The sequence below is a fragment of the Podarcis cretensis genome (genome assembly GCF_951804945.1).
Source record: "Podarcis cretensis genome assembly, chromosome: 1".
Classification (NCBI taxonomy): Eukaryota; Metazoa; Chordata; class Lepidosauria; order Squamata; family Lacertidae; genus Podarcis; species Podarcis cretensis.
The window spans coordinates 115,384,257-115,408,005 of NC_137170.1; the positions used below are offsets into that span (position 1 = coordinate 115,384,257).

General features: G+C 39.3%; 1 protein-coding gene across 4 annotated transcripts in view; it reads left to right on the forward strand.

Annotated features, from left to right (window-relative positions):
• NCKAP1 (NCK associated protein 1) overlaps nt 1-18,392 on the forward strand; it is a 49,248-nt gene extending 30,856 nt beyond the window's left edge. For all 4 annotated transcript variants that reach the window (XM_079976652.1, XM_079976653.1, XM_079976654.1 and 1 more), the window contains 18 exons: nt 1,153-1,234; nt 1,906-1,964; nt 3,486-3,631; nt 4,398-4,530; nt 5,150-5,269; nt 5,730-5,869; nt 6,728-6,859; nt 8,417-8,635; nt 9,133-9,263; nt 9,608-9,705; nt 11,160-11,253; nt 12,152-12,234; nt 13,125-13,205; nt 13,940-14,033; nt 15,194-15,310; nt 16,517-16,626; nt 17,075-17,164; nt 17,449-18,392. In XM_079976652.1, the coding sequence (XP_079832778.1) occupies nt 1,153-1,234; nt 1,906-1,964; nt 3,486-3,631; nt 4,398-4,530; nt 5,150-5,269; nt 5,730-5,869; nt 6,728-6,859; nt 8,417-8,635; nt 9,133-9,263; nt 9,608-9,705; nt 11,160-11,253; nt 12,152-12,234; nt 13,125-13,205; nt 13,940-14,033; nt 15,194-15,310; nt 16,517-16,626; nt 17,075-17,164; nt 17,449-17,565 (2,046 nt within the window). In that variant the 3' untranslated portion in view covers nt 17,566-18,392. The remainder of the gene's footprint in view (nt 1-1,152; nt 1,235-1,905; nt 1,965-3,485; nt 3,632-4,397; nt 4,531-5,149; nt 5,270-5,729; nt 5,870-6,727; nt 6,860-8,416; nt 8,636-9,132; nt 9,264-9,607; nt 9,706-11,159; nt 11,254-12,151; nt 12,235-13,124; nt 13,206-13,939; nt 14,034-15,193; nt 15,311-16,516; nt 16,627-17,074; nt 17,165-17,448) is intronic.
• The last annotated feature ends 5,357 nt before the right edge of the window (nt 18,393-23,749 follow it).

Sequence of the window (23,749 nt, forward strand, 5' to 3'; positions counted from 1 at the left end):
GAGGATATACAGGTTCCATAGAAACTACATATTTTGTACAGACACCAGTCAATCACAGATACATAGTTACTATCAATCACTGAAAAATGACTATTTTACTTTTTCATTGCCCACTAGATGGAGCTCAGATTTTATACTACACAACACATCCGCGTAGATGTTCAACATTTAAACTAGTAGTCATCCTGTAGGGATAAAGCTGCTTGTATTGGGGAGGAAATAATCTTTTTGTTAATTTTCAATAGCATGTAGTTAAGATGACATTGTAATGAGGGAAGGCTGTTTGAAAACAAAATGGAGTCAATCAGCAACCAGTGTCTCTTCTCTGTAGTTCTTAGCCCCTTTAATTGTGTACATTATAGCATTTGTTTATTACATCTGAATGGGCAGGGGAGCTCTTTAAAATGTTCTTGCTTTCACAAATAAATATTCAGGATCCTATGATACAGCGCTCATAACTTCCATTATTTTGGACTACTGCTAAAAATGTGCCAAATTATTGATTCCCTATATTGAGAAACAAATTACAAGCATCATAGACTTGGTAGATTAAGTGACATTAGGTGGATTAAGTGACATTGGCACCCGTGAAATAATACTAACCCCACTTCGCAACCCTATGTCAGAAAAACAGTTTCCATACTTTAATTGCCCAAGTGGAAGTCTGAAAGTTTGTGGGGTGATTTTGAGGTGGTGCAGGGAGAAGAAGCAGGCTCTCTGTATACAGCTGCCCTTCTTCTCATGTACTTCACACACAGTCCTTCACACACAGTCCTCTCTCATACATAAACTATGTGCACCTTAGTCCTACATGTGCTCCACTGGCACCACTCACTATTTATCCCGCTACTTTTAAAATTTATGTCCTTATATTTATATCCCACGTTTCTTTCATTGTGGAGCCTGTGTGCTATTCAGGCAGCGATAAGGCCCAGATCTACTTAAGTGGTGGCCTCACATGCCTTCATACCATAACCTGTGATCTCATACAAAGACAAGCACCAGGCTGAGGTCCAGATGAAGCTGCACAGGAGTTTCCTGCCAGCCACATATCCGTTGATATGTTCTCCGCTTTATTGTGATGCAGTGATAATTGTGTAGCTGGAAAAATAACTGCTATAACACAGTAGTGTCCTGGTTTCTGATTTTTAGAATCTTTCGGTATGCCCTGAAGATGAGTCCATCATTATGTCCTCTTTTGTAAACACCATGACCTCCTTAAGTGTGAAGCAAGGTAAGTTATGTATATGTAAGCCATGAACTTAAACTATGTCTGCCATAGCAAAAGTGGAAATAGTGTGTCTTAAGTGGGTAACATGAGGTCCTGCAGATTTTGTTGGGTCGACTCTCAGCACGTCCCTACAGCTTGGGCAGTAGCAGGGAAGGTGGAACTTACAGTCCAAGACAATCTGCTGCCTTAGAGAGTACTAATTCCTGTACATATTGTGGATAGATATGTAACATTCAGATCCTCTGTGCATTTCTGCATATAGAGGACACTGCCATGTTCATGAGAGGAGCATACAAGCCTTGTGAATTGCTGCCTTCTTCTGATGACCTTTGGAAACCCTACATTTGCTATCCATTGGCTTGTGAAAAACTAAGGTTGCAATCATATATATACTTGCATGGGAGCTAATCCCATTAAGTTCAGAATGGACTGGACTGTAAGGCATGTATACTTTTGAGACCGTAATCCTACACATGCTTAGCTTGGGAATAAATTATACTAAAAAGCATGGGTATTTCTTCTGAGTAAATGCACATAAGACTGCTCTGTAAATAAGATACACATGCCAGCTCTCCCCACCCCTCCATTTTTTGTTGACTTTAAATATGTGTATTAAGTGGGTGAAACATTTGTCCAAATGGTTTTTTCATATTTTATTTTTCCACATGATGCAGTTGAAGATGGGGAGGTATTTGACTTCAGAGGAATGAGGCTCGATTGGTTTAGATTACAGGTAATAATTACTTTTGTGCACTCTTCAAAGCAATATTGCTTTCGCTGTGTTAAAGAGTAGATCAGTTTTAAATCAAAGTGATTTAAAATAATTGATTTAAATATTTGAGTTCACATTTTGAAATTCATGTATTTCCCAAACAGGCATTCAGGAAGGGAATGGTTCACAGTATGAGCAGGGTGTTTTTCACAAACAAACAAAACAGCTAAAAGGAGGATAAAGCCAAGATCGTGGTGGAGAAAAATATGTAGGCTGACTAGTTTTGAGTAAATTCAGTAGTAGACTACCACTGCTTTTGCTGCTGCCCATAATATGAATGATGCAAAATTGGAAAGAAAGATAGATTAATTCATATGTGTTGTTCAGAAATGGCAGGCATTGTGAAAAGGAGATGAAATATTCAAAAAAAAGCTGTGCTGCATTTACTTTTTAAAGTAGAATGGCACATTAAATACCTGAAGTAGCATATATCAATGTACAAATTTAATCTGAATTGAAAACTTTTTCATAGGATAAACTTCAGCAGACGTTTTCACATTCACCCCCATTGTTCAAAGCAGGAGCACAGAATTACATCAAACAGTTTCAGGAAGCGTGAAATAGAGTGATAAGGATAGAAGAGAAGTCTGTAATAACAAAGCTGTACGGCCAAATCAGAGTTGAGAAGGTTATGTCCTGTTCTTCAATACTTTATTACACATACTCAAAGAGAACCTTTGTAGAAAGGTCACATTGCCAGACACTAAGCCAGTCATTTTTCTTAGAAGTTGGTTAGGAGATAATGTAAAAGGCCTGGTTTTCCTCAGTTGTTCAGAGAAGTTGTAAAGGCAAACAAGAGTTGGAAGAACATACATTCCTTTTTATGCAATGCTGGATTTAGGTTTGTTTTTAAAACAAAAAACAAAAAACCCACCTTCCAAAAATAAGACAATATGGTATATGCTTCAAGCTCTGTTTTTTTGAAATTGGGCCCAATAAATCTTTGGCCACAAACTAAGAGGAATTTTTGAACAACCAGCCCTTTTCAAGTAACATCTGCAGCAGTAGCAAAATAGTATGGCATTACTATGCCCTGATACTGTTTTGATCCTAGTAGGGTGTCACTATGAAAATATTTACCTTTTCTTCAACAAATATTATAAGCAGGTTTTGTCTATAAATATGAATTTGACTCTTAAGTATAAGTAAAGCAACTGAAAAATAAGGCTTGCTTAGTGAATCCTCAAATAACCTCTTTTGTTGATCTGTACATTTTTTAAAGTCCCAGTTTCAAGAACGAGCAAACCCTCAGCATGTTCCAAAAGTAGATATGGAGGAGTAAGGCAGCTTAGAATGGGTTGTATTATAAACTTGACTTGCCCCAAGCAAATTAGAGCAAGCTACAGTGCTACCATGTGTGTGTGTGTGTAGATTTTGCTCATTTTTTAAAAAAACTAATGCTTGCATTCAAATGAAGGCAGATTTTTAGATGAGAATTAGAACCTGGATAATGTGAATTGTTACTTTTTTATGTGCCAACAGGCCTATACTAGTGTATCTAAAGCTTCACTTGGCCTCGCAGACCACAGAGAACTTGGAAAGATGATGAACACAATCATTTTCCACACAAAAATGGTAGATTCCTTGGTGGAGATGTTGGTGGAAACATCTGATCTTTCTATATTTTGGTATGTTGTTTAATTTCATTATAAAGCTTTCTCGTGGTTGTGATTTTTGTTTTGTTTTGCTCTTGGGGAAGAGCCAATGTGCAGTCAGCTGGAGACTGTCTTGTTTTCTCGGGTCTCCTTCTACAGCAGCAGCAAGATAACATATTCTGTACAAAAGAAAATTACAAATACCTGTCTCTAGGATTTCTGTGAAGGGAAGGTGCAAATTATGAAGTGCTGTGAATGTTTAAAATGCAGTGGGAGTAAGCTTAATGGAACTCAATTGGGACTTCTGAGTAGATGTGTTTAGGATTGCCTGGTTAGTTCTACATGCTGCAGAGGGTGGAAGTGAGTAATCCTAACCTATGCTGCGTCTTACTAGTCCTTTTGGAAATTTTAGAAGCAGCTTATACTACCTCTAAGGGTAACTTGGGGGTAGCATAATCCAACACTTTGCACCCCCCATTAATTTCACTGCCCCCCATCAAGTCATTGATTTTGCTGTGCTACACTACACGTAGTGGGAGGTTTAAATAATACATTCTTTCCCCCCTGCTTTCAGTTCCCTTGGTAATGTAAAGTACCATGAGTGCAACTCTTTTATTATTAGGATCTGGTACAAGTGCATGTAATTGCTCAAGTTCAGTGATTGTTTCGACATGGGATAAAATGGCTGGCATTTGAAATTTTTCATATGCTTAGTTGCATCTGTTAAATGTATTTTTTTTTTTTTTTTGTAATTACTTTCTCCCAGTGGAATGAAAACTTAACCTGTGTTTCTGAACAGTTTCTATAGCCGTGCTTTTGAGAAGATGTTTCAGCAGTGTTTGGAACTGCCCTCTCAGTCCAGATACTCCATTGCATTCCCACTGCTTTGCACTCACTTTATGAGCTGCACCCACGAGCTGTGCCCAGAAGAGGTAAAGAACCCATAATCTTCTCTTTGATATTGGTTTTCACAAGAAGAGAGTAAGGTAGAGAAACATAAGTAAATTGGGAACATGGGATAGAGAAGTGTGGCAAGTAAGTTGAAATTCACACCTACAAAAACTTGTTTCTTAACTCTGGTTTTTTAGGGAGCCACATTTGATTAAGTGGACATTTTAAGTTGTATACACAATGAACAGTATCCAGTGCTCCTGTTCTGCTAGTGCAAGGGATGTGCAGATACAGAAGTGAAAGTTTCCCTTTCACCTTTCCCCTGCAGCCCCCTGTGCACCATCAAAATCAGCTCTGGAAGGACCTTCCAGAAAAAGGGGCACAGGGGGAGAAGAAGAAACTGAAGTCCTGTGGTGCCATCAAAGCTCTGCTAAAGCAGCTTTGGATACATTTAATTTTTTTTGAAGCAAGCTTTTTGGATCTTCAGCAAATAGATTTAGATAACTTCTGGTTGTGAGGCTTGATTTATTGCTGTTCCATGGTTCATTGTTTAAATGAACTTAGTGCAAGCATGTTTCACTGATAATGATTTTTTAAAAATGTTTTTAAGCACTATGGCAACAATTTGGAAAAACCAGGTTTCTGTTTTTATCTTGATAGAGACATCACATTGGGGACCGTAGTCTTTCCCTTTGTAACATGTTCCTGGATGAAATGGCTAAGCAGGCTCGGAACCTTATCACAGATATTTGCACTGAGCAATGTACTCTAAGTGACCAGGTGAGAATTTAATTTTAGTCCCATTACCCTGCTGTGGCAAAGCTTCTGTATGAGTTACTGAAATAATGCACATTCTTTGTTTAGTCCCTGCTTCCATTTCCCTCCCTTTTTTATTTTCCTTGGGTTTATTTTTAGTTTGCAAGCCCCTTGGTGTAGAGTCATCACATAAATGTGCCATCTCCTTTGTTCTTAAAATATGATAAAGTTTTCCATAAGGTTCTAATAAAGTTTTGCTTATAATATTTGTAATAGAAGGCTGTTCTTCTCCTGTTCTTAACTAGAAGGAATAGTAACTACATTGAAATCACTTGAGTTGGTATCGAGTAGTTTGCAAGTATTTGGTATATTGGAAACAAAATGAACAGTTTAAAATCGAAATGCGAAGTTTGATCTATTTAATGGTGATTGGTTTTTGTGAACTGCAGCTCTATTTTGAAACTAACTGCATTTTTTTTTTAAGTTGCTGCCAAAGCATTGTGCCAAAACCATCAGTCAAGCAGTGAATAAAAAGTCAAAAAAACAGACGGGTAAGAAAGGAGAACCAGAAAGAGAAAAACCAGGAGTAGAAAGCATGAGAAAAAACAGGCTGGTGGTGACCAAGTGAGTCTTTTTCATCCTTATCTTCTCTTTTAAATGTTGCTTAACAGGCAGTCTAACTTCTTGAACCAATTCACTGGCATTTTGTAGATGTATTTTAAAAAATGCTCTTGTGGGTCATATCCAGTTGATGTCATCTGCTGACAAGAAGGCACCAGGCAGTGGAACAATAAGAGAGGAGGTTTCCATCAATGGCTTTCTCCGAATCTGTTGCAGACTGAATCTGTTGCAGACTGGGAATTCCTAGAAAATATATCCCTCCCAATTTCACTGACTGGTACCTTCTATCAGTAGAGAAACACCAATAGATGCCATCCTATGTGTTTATATAAAAATATGTCATGCATTCCTATCCTGCAAAACAATCTTTTTCTGCATTCCCATTCAGCATGCTAAAAAAAAAAGGAGGGGGGTGAGGTATAATAATCCTGTCTTGTACAGTGGTACCTCGGGTTAAGTACTTAATTTGTTCCAGAGGTCCGTTCTTAACCTGAAACTGTTCTTAACCTGAAGCACCACTTTAGCTAATGGGGCCTCCTGCTGCTGCCGTGCCGATTTCTGTTCTTATCCTGAAGCAAAGTTCTTAACCTGAAGCACTATTTCTGGGTTAGCGGAGTGTGTAACCTGAAGTGTATGTAACCTGAAGCATATGTAACCTGAGGTACCACTGTACGTATATGACCTAGGCCATTGTTTTTAGCACAGGCAAGGGTACTATATGGCTGTGCTTTAAAATAGCTTATATATCCTTACCCATCTTTAATGTTTTTTGGGTTGAGGTGAAAGGGGGCTGTAATAGTTATGGCTTTGCTTATGAAGCTTACATGTTTGTGTGCATATTTTTTGTTTTGTCTTTTGCAGTCTAGACAAACTGCACACGGCACTTTCTGAGCTCTGCTTCTCAATCAATTATGTTCCAAACATGATTGTGTGGGAACACACCTTTACCCCAAGGGAATACTTAACATCACACCTGGAAATCCGTTTTACCAAGTAAGTGGCACCAACTTGCACATTTGATACTTGAGTACTTTTAAGAATGCTTTAACCTGCTTTTCATCATATAATCCTCTTAACACAAAATTTCTCCAGTGATAGAGGAGGTGGAACAATGTAGCCCTAAAATCAGTTAAAAACTTCATGAAGTCACCCAGAGCTCCTCATTGCAGCTGCAAACTTAAAATGAATGTCTGGTCTGAGCAAAGTTATATATTGTACTAATATCAAACTCCACAGTCTCTGTGTGTCGTCTGATAGTTATCAACCACACAACAAAAGGTTTATTCTGGCACTTCCTTTGTGCCATGGCAGATGCTTTTTTAGTGTTCCTCCTTCCACAGTGTCAAGATCATATGAGGGACTACCATGTTATGGCCTAGTGCTTGTGATGTTGCTCAAATGGTGTGGGAGCAGATGCCACACTGCAAAGGGAGCTCTGTGCGATTCAAGTATTTAAAAAGCAATTGTGCACTAAAGAGTCAGCAGTGCTGGATTCCCAAAAAACAGACCATTCTGCCATTAAAAATATGGTTAGTTTAGTAGCCCATATAAACATGTCTTTGCTATTTATATCGTGACTATTTCTCAGTGTGGGTGGGTTGGTTGCTGCTGTGCCATTTTTATTTTTGTTATGTGACAGTTTCTGATAGAAATCTCTGAAAGCATCCTTGTGTCAGGGGCAAGCTTGTAAAAATAACTAGCAATGTTCTTTCAGCATTGAGACTTATTTGCTAGAACTTAATAAAAGCATTCATTTTAAAAAATTTATTCTCGTCCAACATAACCAAATAATTAATCTTGAGCTGACATTGCCCTTCTTTTTCTTTTGCTCCAACTTCCATCCAGCCTAGTGGTTGCCCATACATAACAGTTTCAACCTGCTAGTTTCAAAATCCCCAAAATTGAAGGAATCAATCCTATTTTACAAAAAGAAAAATTGTGCATGCAGAATTCAAATTATGTACATGCAAAGTTGGTGAGTGGGAGATGGAAAATGAAAGATTCATTTCCTGCTAGTATGTGGGAGCTTTTCATATATTGCCCTTGCCATTATCTGATTTAATAAGCAAATAGTAGGCTTGCATCTCAAGAAGAGGAACAGATAGGAAATAAGAATTTTAAAATTTCTCACAGCTGTAACTGTTAGGACTAAATTGGTACAAATTTCAAACAGCAAATCTGACTTTTATACAGGGGTCAAATAGATAGCAATACTGTAGATCAATATAAGGTTTCTGAATTTCCCTCCATATATCCTTCTGTACTATGGCTGTGGGGAGTAGCTTTCTTCAGCTCCAGTTTGCAGCTTTCTAACACCCAGCTGCAGTGTGCTTTCACTCTATGTTGGCAATATTCAGCAAAGTCAGAGTAGACAACAGATAATGTCAGAAAAGTACAGGTGCCTCTTGGTGCAAATTTATCCCAAATTTATCCCAAATGGTCAGTTAACACTACATGCCAGTGGAGTGATGGCTCACCTTGATATTAGGCAGAACAAAGCGCTCATGGTTCACTTCAGTAGCATGCTAATAACTTTCTTTCTTTTCGAAGGTCAATTGTTGGCATGACTATGTATAATCAAGCAACACAAGAGATCGCAAAACCTTCTGAGTTGTTAACAAGTGTGAGAGCCTACATGACAGTACTCCAATCAATAGAAAATTATGTACAGATTGACATCACAAGAGTGTTTAATAACGTCCTCCTTCAACAAACCCAGCACTTAGATAGTCATGGGGAGCCAACCATTACCAGTCTGTACACAAATTGGTAAGAATCTGAGATTTCATCCTGTACCCCTTTTGCTTTGTGAGATAAAAGTTTTCATGCAGAAAAAAAAAAAAATCTGGGAGGAGGAGAGTGCCAAGGTGAAAGTGAGGCAAATTGCAGCTTTTAATCTGAGCTGTGCCCCGCTTCCCCATGCAACTTGAAATTGAGATAATGTCAAAAAAAACACCTGAATTGCATGCCACTTGAACAATGGATGCCAATAAATAACAGTGTTTAGCTTTCTATTGCATACTAAAAGCAAACTACACTTTTATTTAAAATGAAGTCGCTGACTATTCAAGGGAAGCATCATTGAGGACTATGCAATTCTTAATACATGTGTGTTGATGTGGCTTTACGTGGACTTTCAAGATCAACTCTCAGTGACAAATTCAGTGTCAATGCAGCTTTCATCAAAGTTAAGGTGGTAAATGAAATTAACAGTAAGGAATGTTTGTAGTCGACTGTGAAAATAGATAATTGTTTCTTTCGTGAAGGTATCTGGAAACCTTGCTGAGGCAAGTCAGTAATGGCCACATAGCCTATTTCCCAGCGATGAAAGCATTTGTGAACTTGCCTACTGAAAACGAACTGACATTTAATGCAGAAGAATATTCAGACATATCAGGTGAGTTTTCCCAAGGCTCAGGGTGGGTGGAAAAGCCAAGTCTCATTTTTATACCAAACTTTGGAGACAGTAAGCAGCACTACAAGTCCCCCTTGCTGCTTCTGACCCTCACTAATATCTAGGGAGAACTAAGGCTCTTATCAAGCCTCTTGACCTCTGGTAGTACAGGCTAAGCTAGTTAAGATGGAGGGTTTGCATCCTGAGCATTTGAAATAGGATGCTGGAAATTTAAAATGTGTGAAATGCTATAGCCCTTATAGAATGAATTAATAAAATATAATGTGTTCATTAAATTAAGACAGTATAATTGGTTTGCAGCAGAATAAATGCTTTTTCTTCCTCAGAAATGAGAGCCCTGTCAGAACTCCTTGGTCCATATGGCATGAAGTTCTTGAGTGAAAGCCTTATGTGGCACATTTCCTCACAGGTTGCTGAACTCAAGGTAACTTCCACTGCTTCTCTTTGGTCATTGCTTTTATAATTAAAAGCAGAAGTCGCTTTATAGCAAGAATACATGGCCTGAATCCAAAGAACTACTTTAGACTAGTCCAAGCATTTGTACTTGCTCATCAGAGTTTTGACCCTTTCCCTTTGAATGAGGAGCACTCACGACATACTGCAAACAGGCGTTTCAATTCTCCTCACACAAAAAAAGTCTTTTGTTATGATGTGCCATTGGTTGGAGTGACTTTTTAAACAATATATATGTCTAAACACTGCACAGAAATACTGGGGAGGATCTTTGGATCTGCTCATATGCATTCTATTTCTTTGACCTTTTTTTTTAATGTGCATGAGCCTCATAGCAGCACATAGTTTGTTCCTTGCTGTCCTGGTGCAAAACTTCAGTCATTACTTGTGTTCCTGTATGCTGCTTCTCCAGAAGAGATGACCTTGGTTTGGGGGTCTCTGAATTAGCTTATAGTTTAGCTTCTACTAACAGAAAGCATCAGGAAATGGGGAAGTGTCTCTAGCTTTGGTCAGCAGGGATAATAAACATGTGCTCCTTGGCCTGATTTTATGTGGTTAGGGGAGTCCAGCGAAAAGGATAGGGAGTTGGGGGAAGGATAGGGGAAGAAGCCAAAACAAATGGAGTGAGTAGGGAGAGGAATGCGCTTGGCAAGTGATTAATTCAGGTGTTCAGCCAGAGCAAGCTGTCCATCCTCCACGAGCCTGTTGGACAAGGAGGGAGAGATACAGAGAAGAGGGTAGTAGAATGGGGGGTGGGGGGGAGAGATGGGGTGGCCCACCTATCACCAGCTTGCAGCTCTTGAAAGGGAAGAGAAATCCCTTTGGGATGGGCCAGACTGAAAAACTCCTAAGTGCTGCATTGAACTCCGGGGCTTTCAGTTGTCTGCCCTTAGTGTACAGTGAATAAATGTAAACTCGGGGTGGAGGGAGAGAAGGTTTTAATCATAGAGTTGAGACAATGATTAGGAGATTGGTCTAGACCAGTCACAGAAAGCGTGTGCCCCTTCTTTACCTTGTGAGAGATAATCACCCACATGAAAACATATGGAAGGGAAATCCTAAAGAGGAGCTAAGAATGGCAAATCGTATGCAAATTGTGTCTCACCCCCATGTTGTTTTCATTGCACATTGTGCAAAAGACATTCAAACTGTAATAATTCCATTATTCTACAGCAGCCCTGCTCAAGTTTAATGAGTTGACTGGAGCTATAAGTGCTTTGTGGAACAGAAGAGAGCGTTTATTATCACACTGTATGCTTTTTGTTTGGTGCATAGCTGGGCCTTACTTAGTATAACTAGTCAGATAATGGGAACATCTGGATTTCATGAGCTCTGCTTCCTGCTTGCCACGCTGAAATGTCCTAAAGCACCCGCTTGTTACTATACTCAGATCTATGCCTGACCTGAGATCTTGCTTCGTCTTAGAAACTTGTGGTAGAGAACGTTGAAGTGCTAACGCAAATGAGGACCAGTTTTGATAAACCAGATCAGATGGCAGCACTCTTCAAAAGATTGTCGTGTAAGTAACTAGCAAGTAGTGCTGTTTTAGTTTATGCTCCTAACTGGGAATCTGCATATAGCTTGAAGCACTGGAATTGGTGGGGGAGCATCTGCTACAGCCCCCAAAAGTGCATGCTGTCTTTTGTATAAATGTCTCCATTTTAAGGCTGTAACGTACATACATGACACAAACCTACAGATGCATATATATAAAGATGCATATATATAAAGCTACCCACATACATATACATCCCCACTCGTGTATGCATATATATATATATATATATATATATATATATATATATATATGTTGGTAGTCACATGAGTAGCCTTTTTCATCTATTTATGCCTTATAATGTGCGGTCTGCCTCAGAGAACCTTTTGATTTTGGAAAGATAACCTAAATGTTTTAAAACTGATACGTTGCCTACTGAGGAGCTCCTTTCGGCTGGTCGCCACATTCTCCCAGATTCTCATAATGCTCAGCCAGCAAGGAGTGAATTGGTGGATGAACGAACTATTCAATAGCTTTTGGAGCACTTTTGTAAAGGAATTAAAACTGCCTTTTGGTGCCACATGAGAAACATTATTGTGAGTCTGGTGTGCCTTTGGTACTTAACGATGCTCTCCCCCCCCCTCCTTATGATGAGTAATGTGCCAAAAAAGTCGCTTCATCAGCAGTGGTCACTTTAATTTGCTGTTAATATTAGTCTGTCTGTGGCAGATGCCATGACTGGGTGATGCTGTGACTCATGCAGAGACACACACAGAGAGAGAAAGAGAGAGAGAGACTGAAGCTGGTGGAGAGGCAACTATGCATGGCCTCAATCTCCCACAGACATCAAACAGGGAGGGGCAGGGAGAAAGCATTCTTGTTCCTGACATTTTCTCCTCCCCCACCCCCCACCCCCTGCCAGCTGTTGATAGTGTTTTGAAGAGGATGACCATTATCGGTGTTATCTTATCTTTCCGGTCATTGGCACAAGAAGCTCTTAGAGATGTAAGTACTGCATTTGGCATTATAACTTTTGTGTTACACATTTAAGCACATGTAAGCCTAAGAATAGATAAGTAAAAGTAAAAAGTGATTAAATCGCTAAATACTAGCACATTCCAAGGCATTTAAGATTCTTTATCTGTGGGGTAGGTGAAGTAGAAGCTTTTCCCCATTACATACTCCATTCTCAGATCTATCAAAACCCCAGAATTTTTGGAACAGATGTTGGCACCGCTACAGATACAGAACCCCAAAGTGAAAATACGTTGGCTGTTACCTGACTGCAACCCACTTGTCCCATATAAAACAGCTTTATTTGCAAAAGTCGCTAAAAGTATTCATGCTAGCCACATAAAAGACAACGCTGTAGATTGTGCAGGGGATTCATTAATTTAATTTATTGTAAATGGTTGCTTACTTCTGGATCTTTTTAAATTAGGTTTTATTGGATTTGCTGGTTTTGTAAATGTATTTGTAATGGCTTTTAGTCAGATACAATAAATGATAAATTGATTGAATAAAACACAGATTGCTTGTGCTGTGGTGAAAGGATTGCAACACTACATACGAATAATCAAATCTTAATTGAAATTAAGTGTGTTGTATACGTATGCTGAAAGAATCAAACCTTTACCATTTCACTTTTTATTTTTATTTTAAATAAAGGAAATTGACGTACAGCTGTTTTAGACCCAAAGCAATACAGTATTCAAAACTCTTGTTAGCCGGTGTTTTTCCACTCCTGCTGCAAGATTCTGGCATGATGCTTCCAGGCTTCTTAATGCATAAACTGAGGGGAGAGGGTAGAATAAATGCAACAAAGTCATAACATGCTGTCTTAGGAGATACAGTAGCCAAAAGTAATAATTTTGTTGCATGCCTCTTTGTCTTAGGTCTTATCATATCACATTCCTTTCCTTGTAAGTTCAATTGAAGACTTTAAGGATCACATTCCAAGAGAGACAGATATGAAGGTAATTGCTTGTGAGAATAATGGGGTTTGTTTGTTTTTAGTTCTTTCTAAAATTGTATATTATGCCAAAAGCAGGAATGTATAGACAGATGTAGCACTTGTATATATTTCTGTAAACCTCATTAAAATGAAATTAATACAGCTTCATACTTCTGTGGTTAGTTATGATTCCAGTATTTCTCTTTTGCAAACTGCTGGGATTCACTGTTTTATACTAAAGGAGCAAGTCATAAAATAAAAAGGACACAGCATTTCAGAGGGGGTAATTCAAAAAGTGTTTCGAACAATTTAGTTTTTGAGTTGATCAGCATCCAGTCTCCTAATGGATTATGAAACCCTTTTGCACTTTAGGCCTCAGAACCTAGTCTTGGTAGACACGGTATGGCAGCTTTAATTTAATGCATTATATGTTTTGGCTTAACAAAGTTTTCTGTTTGTCCAGTTTGAGAACTTGTTGGAATCTTAAAAGGTTGCTGTTGAATATGGTTTCGGAGAGTATACAAATTTTTGGCAGAGGGGCATGAGAGAGATGACAGCCAGCTAGCAGAAGTGGCGCTAATGGAGCTTTTCACTATAAGCTAGGTGTATTGCTGCCACCAAAGGTGCTTCTGATCTTCCATGGTTCCATTCTCATGTGTAACTTAATGTGAACACTGAAAAGATTTTACAAATTCTGACAAATTCCACAAAATTATTCTGGCCTTTTTCACTCTGCAGTACATTTCTGTCTCTCAGGTTGCAATGAATGTATATGAGCTCTCATCAGCTGCGGGACTGCCTTGTGAGATAGATCCTGCTCTGGTTGTAGCACTTTCTTCCCAAAAATCAGGTATGCGGCTGCATAACGTTTTTGGATATTGGCTGTGTTTGCATGTAATGCTAAGCTATGATATTGTTCTAAATGGAGAATCCTGAAGGATGTCAAAGAAATTATACTTGCGCACATTGAGTACAAAATATACATGTATTCTGCAAGACACTTGGATGACTTCACATAATTTAACCAAGATGCCAAAACTGAGGGTTTGTCAGCTTAAATATATAACAATTACATTTGTATTTGATTGAATGTTGCAGCTCTGATCTCTAGTTACATTTTCTTAGTATTTCTCAGGGTTAATAGTGATAATACTACATTGAAATGACTGCAAATGCTTTTGTTATTGATGAGTGACTTTTTATGGCTGGGTCCCTCACATGCCCCCAGGAGCCAACTCCTAGGGGCCGAGGTCCCTTTGCCCCCCCAACCCCCCAGTTTATGGGAATTGCCTTTCCAGTGCATGTGCCATGTCATGTGATCAGTTATGTGGGTGGGGCTTACCTCCCCCCCCCCCCAATATTTTATTCAAGTTGGCCCAGGAATGTGAAATACTGGTGTAGAAACTACTTTAGAGGAGTAGCACTCATTTATGAACAGCTCTCGGTTGGTGGCCATGCTGAGCTAGTTCCTATGTGCAGACATTCTGAGCATCTTTCAAAAGGAAGCCTGAAATAACTTTGCTGACCACTGGAGTTAAGAGGAAAGAAACCTCTTGCAATTGCAATTTGTCATTAGGTTACTTTTGATTGAGCTATAAAATCTTTGAATAGCTGTTAGATAAATTTTCTTCTAGGAATTAAAAAAATGCATCCTATTTTTCTGAAGTTTCGTTTTCCTTCCCTGAAAATGTGTTGGGGTGTGCGACCAAGATACTCTTGGTTTATATAGAGTGATAGCTGTTATGGAAGAGTATTGGTTATGCCACACTTGGTGGAATTGGAATTATTATTATTATTATTATTATTATTATTATTATTATTATTTCTACCCTGCCCATCTGACTGGGTTTCCCCAGCTACTCTAAAGTACTGATCTTTGTTAGCTCAAACCAAATAACACAGAATTTGGCTCAGAAACATTACCAATGCTGTGAATGGATGAAGTATTAGTTTAGGAGTTTTGAACCCACCCAGTTATAATGGATCTCCTAAATTTGTATTTATTTTCAGAAAACATTAGTCCAGAGGAAGAATATAAAATTGCCTGCCTTCTGATGGTCTTTGTGGCTGTCTCCTTACCAACTTTGGCCAGTAATGTGATGTCTCAATACAGTCCTGCCATTGAAGGTAATATTCAGACAAACTGGTGTGAAAATTTGTTCTGGGGGGAGGGGGGAAATTATATTAAATGTTTATCTGGAATATTTATTTGCTTTCATTTTATGATATTGGTGTTTGGTCCTTTTTGGTGTTGAATAGTACATCAATTTTATATCTCACAATGGTTGCTTTGAAAGAGGAAATAAAAATCTCTCACCTCAAGTCATACTTTGGTTCTAGGGATCCTTACCAAGAATGTGTTCTACCCGTTGCACATAAATGTCCTATTGATTAGGAAATGTTAAAACTTGACTGGAGGCTTTTGGGGGCACAGGAACAATGCTGAGTACTATTTGGAAGTCATATTGAAACTAGTTTTCATACTAGATATTTGCATTAGAAGCATTCATAATTCTCATATTCCTGTGCTAGTTACCATGTTGCCCCATCTTTACTCGAATACACACACCGTTCTATTTGCACCTGGCAGGATTCAGGTCTTCAGAACAGAACTTTGGAACTGATAAATTAAGAAAACCAGAATTCAGTCTTTGAAACAGATTTTGGAATAAATGTAGCCCTGCTTTATGAGTTCCCTGGAAATCGTTTGTTATGCAATCGTTGGTATAATGATTCCACGATTCCCATTGTTTCCTATGGAAACATTTCTAATACAAGATTTGTCCCCTCTGTTTCCTCCCCCTCTCCATGGTTTCTTCTTGAAATGGCTGTAGCCAAGCAGCAAAAGAGAGGCATGGGGGGGGGGGGGAATGATTTGCCCAATCTCTCCTGTCCCTGATTTGTTTCATTTTTCCTGCTTTCTGAGTCATCTGATCTCCCTCCCTCCATCTTTCCGTGGTTTTTGCCTAAAGATGGCTGCCACCAACAAAAAAAAACACAAAAAGGAAGTAAGAAAGTTGGCTGTTTGAATAAGTGAATCTGTGGAGCATATAATGAGGTTTGGGCATAATTCTTTCAAGTTTTGATAAGTGAATTTTTGGATATTGAGCGTGCAGATAGCAGGACCTGTGTGTAATGTCTTTTACTCTATTCAAAAGGTTCTTAAAGATCTTTACTTCCTCCTTGTTAAATGAAGATTATCCATATTATATTTGAAAGTTAATCCCTTGCTAAACTTAACTCTGTTCCTATTCAAACAACACGTTCCATTCAGCTAAAATGTTCAGAGTGTGAGTGAAGCTAAAGTAATATCACAAATGTATTTTTGTTTAGGTCACTGCAACAATATCCATTGCCTGGCCAAAGCAATCAACCAGATTGCTGCAGCTTTATTTACCATTCACAAGGGAAGCATTGAAGACCGTCTCAAAGAATTCTTGGCTGTATGTACAGTTTTTATTTTGGGCTGACCTGCTCCAGAAATCATTCATTTCCACCAAGGCTCTCAGCTGTACTGCGATTAACATTTACAACCTTAATTTTTGATTTCAAGCCAACAACATTATGGTGGCTTTTCCTGTATGGTAGTGATTGCAACAATGACTGTAAAGGATTTGAGTCAATATTACAAGCATGTGTGAACTTTGTCTTGCAGAATAACTGGTCTGATCAGGGATTCCAGTACACAAATTGAGCTATACAATTGGTCTGTCCTGTTCATTTCATTGTTGTGGAATGCTCCACATCCATAACTCCATTGCATTATCTAACATTACAGATCATGTCATGTTAAATCTTATATCTGAAATTGCATGTGTCGTGAAATTAAAATGATTTTTAAAGTGGCTTTAGATAAGTAGAAAACTTACTTGCTATTTGTGATTTTTTTAGCTTGCATCCTCTAGTCTACTGAAAATAGGTCAGGAGACAGACAAAACCACTACAAGGAACAGAGAATCTGTTTACCTACTGCTAGACATGGTAAGCTCTCATTCCAGTGATTGTTCCAAAAGTTTTATCCTAGGTAAAAGAGACTTTGACAAGCACTCTGTGTGGAATTCAACAAATGGTCAAAATACTGTTGGGCAGCATAGCAGAAAAATTACTTTAAAAAACAAAAATCATGAAACGCTTTTGAACCCTACTCTTTTGAGCCTCTCTGCATTTCCTTCTCCTCCCCCGTTCCTTGCTGGTAGCTTGTCATTTTAGCATTGGGATTTCCACTCCTTACCAGGTTTCTGAAGTGATCTCTCCTCTCACTTTAGATCGTCCAGGAGTCTCCATTCCTGACCATGGATCTTCTGGAGTCTTGCTTTCCATATGTCTTGCTCCGAAATGCATACCATGCTGTGTACAAACAAAGTGTCACATCATCTGCCTGAATATCTGCTTTAACTGGAGACAACCTAAGCACGCATCTATGTTGCCTCAGTTTTACTTGTGTAAACTGTGGAGCTGTTTTACTTTATGGCCTGGCAAAGAGTTTTGTGGATTATAAACTTTTTCCCAATGCAGTTGTATTTCTGACCAGTGGTTTCTTAATATGGTTGTACTACAATATAAGCTTGGCTGATTTTAGGTTGCACATTTTGCTGATTTGTTTTCCTTTTTATTTTAGAATAATCATAATTATGTTTAAAAAGAGAAATACTATTTCAACTATGTTTTTTTTTCATATCCAATCGTGCAGGAATCATAATGGCTTGTTTATTTCCAGGAAGAACTCTATTTAGTGATTATTTTAGTGTTCCTAGCTTTCATCTGTGTGTAAATTATTTCATATAGGGAGAGTTACAATCTGTACCTATTGTTATTATCAGAAACAAGACTTGGATGTGCATTTCTGTGAATGACAACATTTCTACTTTTTTTTTCTTTTTGAAACACTCACCCAAATTAATGACTGATGCTATCTAATATTAAAAATTGTTGTAAGACTGCTTAGACAGCAGTCTCCTCCATACAATCTTAAACAGCAGCAAGTGGTTTTGTTTGTATAAAGCTTACATAGTGGAATTTTTTAAAGACTAATTTCCATGGTGCCCCGTTGGCATTAACACTACATTGTACCCTGCTGTATAATAAACGTTCTTAATGCATTTATCAAATGTTGATAAAATGTTAGCCCTTTAACCACTTTTTATATGTTTTAAATTTTTGAAATTCAAGTGTACCTTCCATTACATACAATAAACACTACACTGTATTACGTGCTGGTGACTTTCCTTGGGTTTTTTGCTAAGTCGACTGTTGAAAATTCAGTGTTCTAAGCATCAAGCAACGTGTGTTAACTTAGTCTACAGACTGTTAAATGTGCGTGTTCGACCCATTTTTGGATCTTCATCAGTACTGTCTAACCACATTAAAATTTGCTTTACCTTAATGGCCGTCACCTAACCGACTTAAAAATCAATAGGCTTATAAACATCTCACTGCTGGCTTGTTATCTATGTCTTTCCATATTTTTTCAACTTAGTGATGGAGGGCTGAGACATCACTTTGACATGACTTCGCCCATTTTTTGGCATAGGTTCATCCAGCTATTGTCACCAAACTTGGCATGAGGGTTCCTGAGGGTGTCTGGTGTATCAGGTGCAAACTCACAAATTACACTATCGATTTAAAAAACACAATATATTTTTTGGCTTCTGAAGATTCCTGGGCAGTGCCAGGCACTCTCTGCTAACATGTTATTAAAGGGAAAGGCATACCTTTTGACTCCTGCAGAATGTAATGATACTGTAGTGTCTAAATCCACTCAGATTAACTCACTTTACTGCATATTACAGAAACAGAGCGTACAAACATAATCTGTGAATAAACGTGAAATGACTCACTGAAAAAAAAATCAGGTCAACATTCTTTAGGAACTAGTAGTTTGGTGGTTGTGGTTAACACACTGACCCATAATATCTATTCCGTTCCTTCTGCCTATTCATGGTCTCACACCATCTTACTTCTCACTCCCTTTTCCAATTTGCCACCACCCCAGTTCTTGTGGGGGCAAAAAAGAAAAGATAAAAAGTTTGACGGGTAGATAGGAATTCAGGTTTAGATTATATTTGAGAGACTAATGGTTTACCCAAGCAGAAATTTTATCAAAGCAGTTGGAGATGTTAGACCCTGTGGAATGGGAAGTGAAAACTAGAATTTGTATTGAAAGATGTAACAGTTTGAGATTTTCCTGGGGAAGAGTTCAAAGACAATAGAAAATAACATCCTGTTTCCAAAAAAAATAATATTCTGTATCCAACTCACTCTATAGTTCTTCTAGAACATTGCCTGGTCAGGATGACCCACTCAGTAGATGCAGTGTCAGTGGATAAATTTATAAACTGACATTAATAGTGAAATGGCAGGATATGAAAAGGGATTTGGAACTGCTGCTGAAGAACTGGCTCTGATTATGGTCATAAATTAAGAATTGTGCTCCCAAGTGAAGCCCATCTCAGCCTTTTCCTTGTGGTGATTCAGTAAATATGTGAGCTGTTTTGTATTTCATTGAGAATGGATGTTGCCAACGTCGTTGAATCAGTGGTATGTTTGTTAAGATTCCAGTTTTATTACTGTGGTGGCTTCAATGTATTTTGTAAATCATCATGGGTGTAGAGACAAGGAGTTTCTTTCAAAAATGCAATGGATATTCTCCCTCAGTAGGGATTATCTATTCAGAACATGTGAGATTCAGGTCCAGAGGGTAGCGAGGTTCTTAAGATTTATGCTCTCCTTGCACACACTTCATTCCAGCCACTGTTGAGGTGCTTTAAACATCAACACCAGCTTGAGTGCAGCATTGACTCTTTTTCTAGGGGACAAATTTAGGGCAAGATTGAACAAGAGTTGACCCAAATAAGAACGGACACTGCCATTCCACATAGGAATTTTAAGTGCCCAAGCAATTCTTGATAAATCCTGGAGAATCCTTCTAAAAGGAATTTATAAATCTTAACGGTTATGGAGAAAGCCTGTCCTGAAACCTCAGAAATGTGCTCCACATGGTTTCCTGAAAATGAGGGACTGCAAACAGACTCAGTAGTTTACACAGCATCACTGAAGTATTGTACATTTACCATCACTGACCTGGCCTATTGCCTGTTATTAATTACCTGCCCTTCGCCCTCAAGTCCCCAGGCAGGCTCCAACAATTAAAACAAATTCTCATGCATTTTTTTTTTTTTAAAGTAAAAACCCTATCCATTCACAAATGTTGCAGATCTACTCATTTAAAAGCTAAAATCTATATATTGTGATATAATCTGCTCTGGATTGCAATTTAACACGCACTAACCATGACACTGATGATGGTTTGTATGTTTTGCAGTCTCTTCTGCCCAGTTGATGTGATGTCATTCTCCTCTGTCTCTCATTGGTTATGACTTGAGTATTGACACAGAGGGGTTCAGTTAAGTTTGGATTAATAACGAAGGCATTATTCACCTCCTTTGAAGGAGAGTGGAGTTGGACTTAATGTGATACTACTGGCCATGATGGCTACAAACATCTTTTGCGTTCAGAGGCAGTAGGTCTCAATTAGCAGAGGGGCGGGAATGGAAAGAAGCCATTTGCCTTCATGTCTTGTGGGCTTCCTGTAGGCATTTTGTTGGCCACTATGGGAAATCCTGCAGGGCTTCTCTTTATGTTCTTCATTTTGATGAGAGTTATGAGGTGCAAGTCTGGGATGTAGGATAGCCATGGAACAAGTGGAGAACAATGGAGAAGATTTCGGGGCATCAGATGAACTAGTCGGCACCCTATTCTCCATACAACTTGCAGAGAATTTAACATCCCTCAAGTTTCTCCACACATTGCACAGCCCCCTTAACTCACTTGCACCAGTCCAATAATAATAATAATTTTATTTATATCTGCCCTCCCCAGCCAAAGCCGGGCTCAGAGCGGCTAACAACAGTAAAATAATACAACATTCTAAAATCAGTTCAAATTAATGGCAACCATTGGGCTACAGTTCTGTGAGGATTGCCAAAGGAGGGGGTCAGGCTGTGCCCTGGCCAAAGGCCTGGTGGAACAGCTCTGTCTTGCAGGCCCTGCGGAAAAATGTCAAATCCCGCAGGGCCCTAGTCTCTTGTGACAGAGCGTTCCACCAGATTGGAGCCACAGCCGAAAAAGCCCTGGCTCTGGTTGAGGCCAGCCTAACTCCCCTGTGGCCCGGGACCTCCAAGATGTTTTTGTTTGAAGACCGTAAGGTCCTCCATGGGACATACCAGGAGAGGCAGTCCCGTAGGTACGAGGGTCCTAGGCCGTATAGGGCTTTAAAGGTTAAAACCAGCACCTTAAACCTGATCCTGTACTCCACCGGGAGCCAGTGCAGCTGATATAGCACTGGGTGAATGTGATCCCGCAGCGAGGACCCTGTAAGGAGTCTCGCCGCGACATTCTGCACCCGCTGGAGTTTCTGGGTCAGTCTCAAGGGCAGCCCCACGTAGAGTGAGTTACAATAATCCAGTCTGGAGGTGACCGTCGCGTGGATCACAGTGGCTAGGTCAGGGCGAGAGAGATGTCCTGGCACATGGCAGCAACCAGGTGACGGCAACCATCACATAACAGACCCTCCCAAGTGTCCCTATTTTCCAGGGATGGTCCTGGGCTTACAGAAGCCAGCCCAGTTTCTGACCTGATCCCGGAACCATCCCGCTTTTCCTTAGGGCATCCCTATTTCCATTGGAGAAATGTTGGAGGGTATGCATAAATAAAGGGACACGGGTGGCGCTGTGGGTTAAACCACAGAGCCTAGGACTTGCCGACCAGAAGGTCGGCGGTTCGAATCCCTACGACGGGGTGACCTCCCGTTGCTCAGTCCCTGCTCCTGCCAACCTACCAGTTCAAAAGCACGTCAAAGTGCAAGTAGATAAATAGGTACCACTCTGGCGGGAAGGTAAACGGCGTTTCCGTGCGCTGCTCTGGTTCGCCAGAAGCAGCTTAGTCATGCTGGCCACATGACCCGGAAGCTGTATGCCGATAAAGCGAGATGAGTGCCGCGACCCCAGAGTCGGCCACGACTGGACCTAATGGTCAGAGGTCCCTTTACCTTTACCTATGCATAAATAACACAGAAACTTAAAGCTCACTCACAGAAGGCCCCAGGTTCCATTAAGAACATTTCAAAGTAGGGCTGGGAATGTCCCCTGGCCAAAACAATGGAGAGCCTCTGCCAGTTAGTAAGCAATACTCAGCTAGATGAACCAATGGAATCTAACTTTTATTAGTCAGCTTCGTGTCATGACATGGCATTGATGTCAGACACAGCTATTCAAGAGGGGGTGGGAGGGAGAAGAAACCTTTTAAATTCCACATGGAAGCCAAGAGGAGAAGCTGGCAAAAACCACAGAAGGCAACTGGAGAAATGCAGTAATAAAAAAAAAGAACTCTGCTGGATTTATAGCGAAGGAGAAAACGTTCTTCCCCAAGGTCTGTATATGTAATAATTCTTGTAGATCTTTAATTGGCAGCATTGTGAGTGGAGAAACACTGGGGCTGATTTTGCTTTTATTTTGATAATTATGTCAAACATCATAACAAGTACCAAACAAGCCAATTTCCACCTGGCAAATGTTTTTAGTAGGTGCTGGGAGTTTTGGCAGGGAGGAAGGGTGGTTAAAAGGGGGCAGGGTGTTCTTCCTCGTTTACTGAACAAAAAATCTGGTTTATTTTTAAAATACGTACACAGAGATGATTACTACCCCCAAAATTACAAGCCAAAAATCACTTGTCCGAGGAACGAATCAAGTGGTCATCTAATGAAAACTCCAGGGAATTATTATTATTATTATTATTATTATTATTATTATTATTATTTTATTTTATTACCCCAGCTTTTTCCCTGATGGGACTCAAGGTAGCTTACAGATAGAAACAAGAACTGCTAAAAACATTAAACATTAAAATGCAATCAAACAATGATAGAATTAAAACTATATACATACAGTATATGAAACCTACTTAAAACATGAAAATAATTACAATAAAAACATCATGGCACCAGCCATTTCATTAAATGCAGTTAATTTCCAAAATTAACAAGAAGGTCTTCACCTGCCAGCAGAACAACAAGGAGAGAGCCAATCTAGCCTCTCCAGGAAGGAAGGTCCAGAGTCTTATATGTAACACACATACACACACATAATCAATACACTTATTTAAAAGGATTTGTGGACTGTGGAAGCCTACATATTTTTCTCGATTTAAGTCAGTAAGTGCTGACACACACACACACCGCCCCTGCTCATGTGTTTAAGAGTCTGAGTTCATGACTTGTTCTAGTTCTGCCTATATCACCGGCCTACACGACAAAGTTGAACTTTTAAATATAAAAGTTCACTTTTATTCTGAATTCATATTAAAAGTACACATGCCATAGTACAAACACATACTAGAGGTAAAACCAGGGCGAGGCAGCGTGGTAGTTGGGATGGGAAGGCATAGTGATGAAAATTGAAAAAAAAAAATCCTAAAATAGGATTTCAAATTGGTTGGCATTGGTCATTGACACTCTTGTTTGTCGGTTTTCAAGCAGGTGCAGGGCTTATTGAATACCATCCCCTCCACATA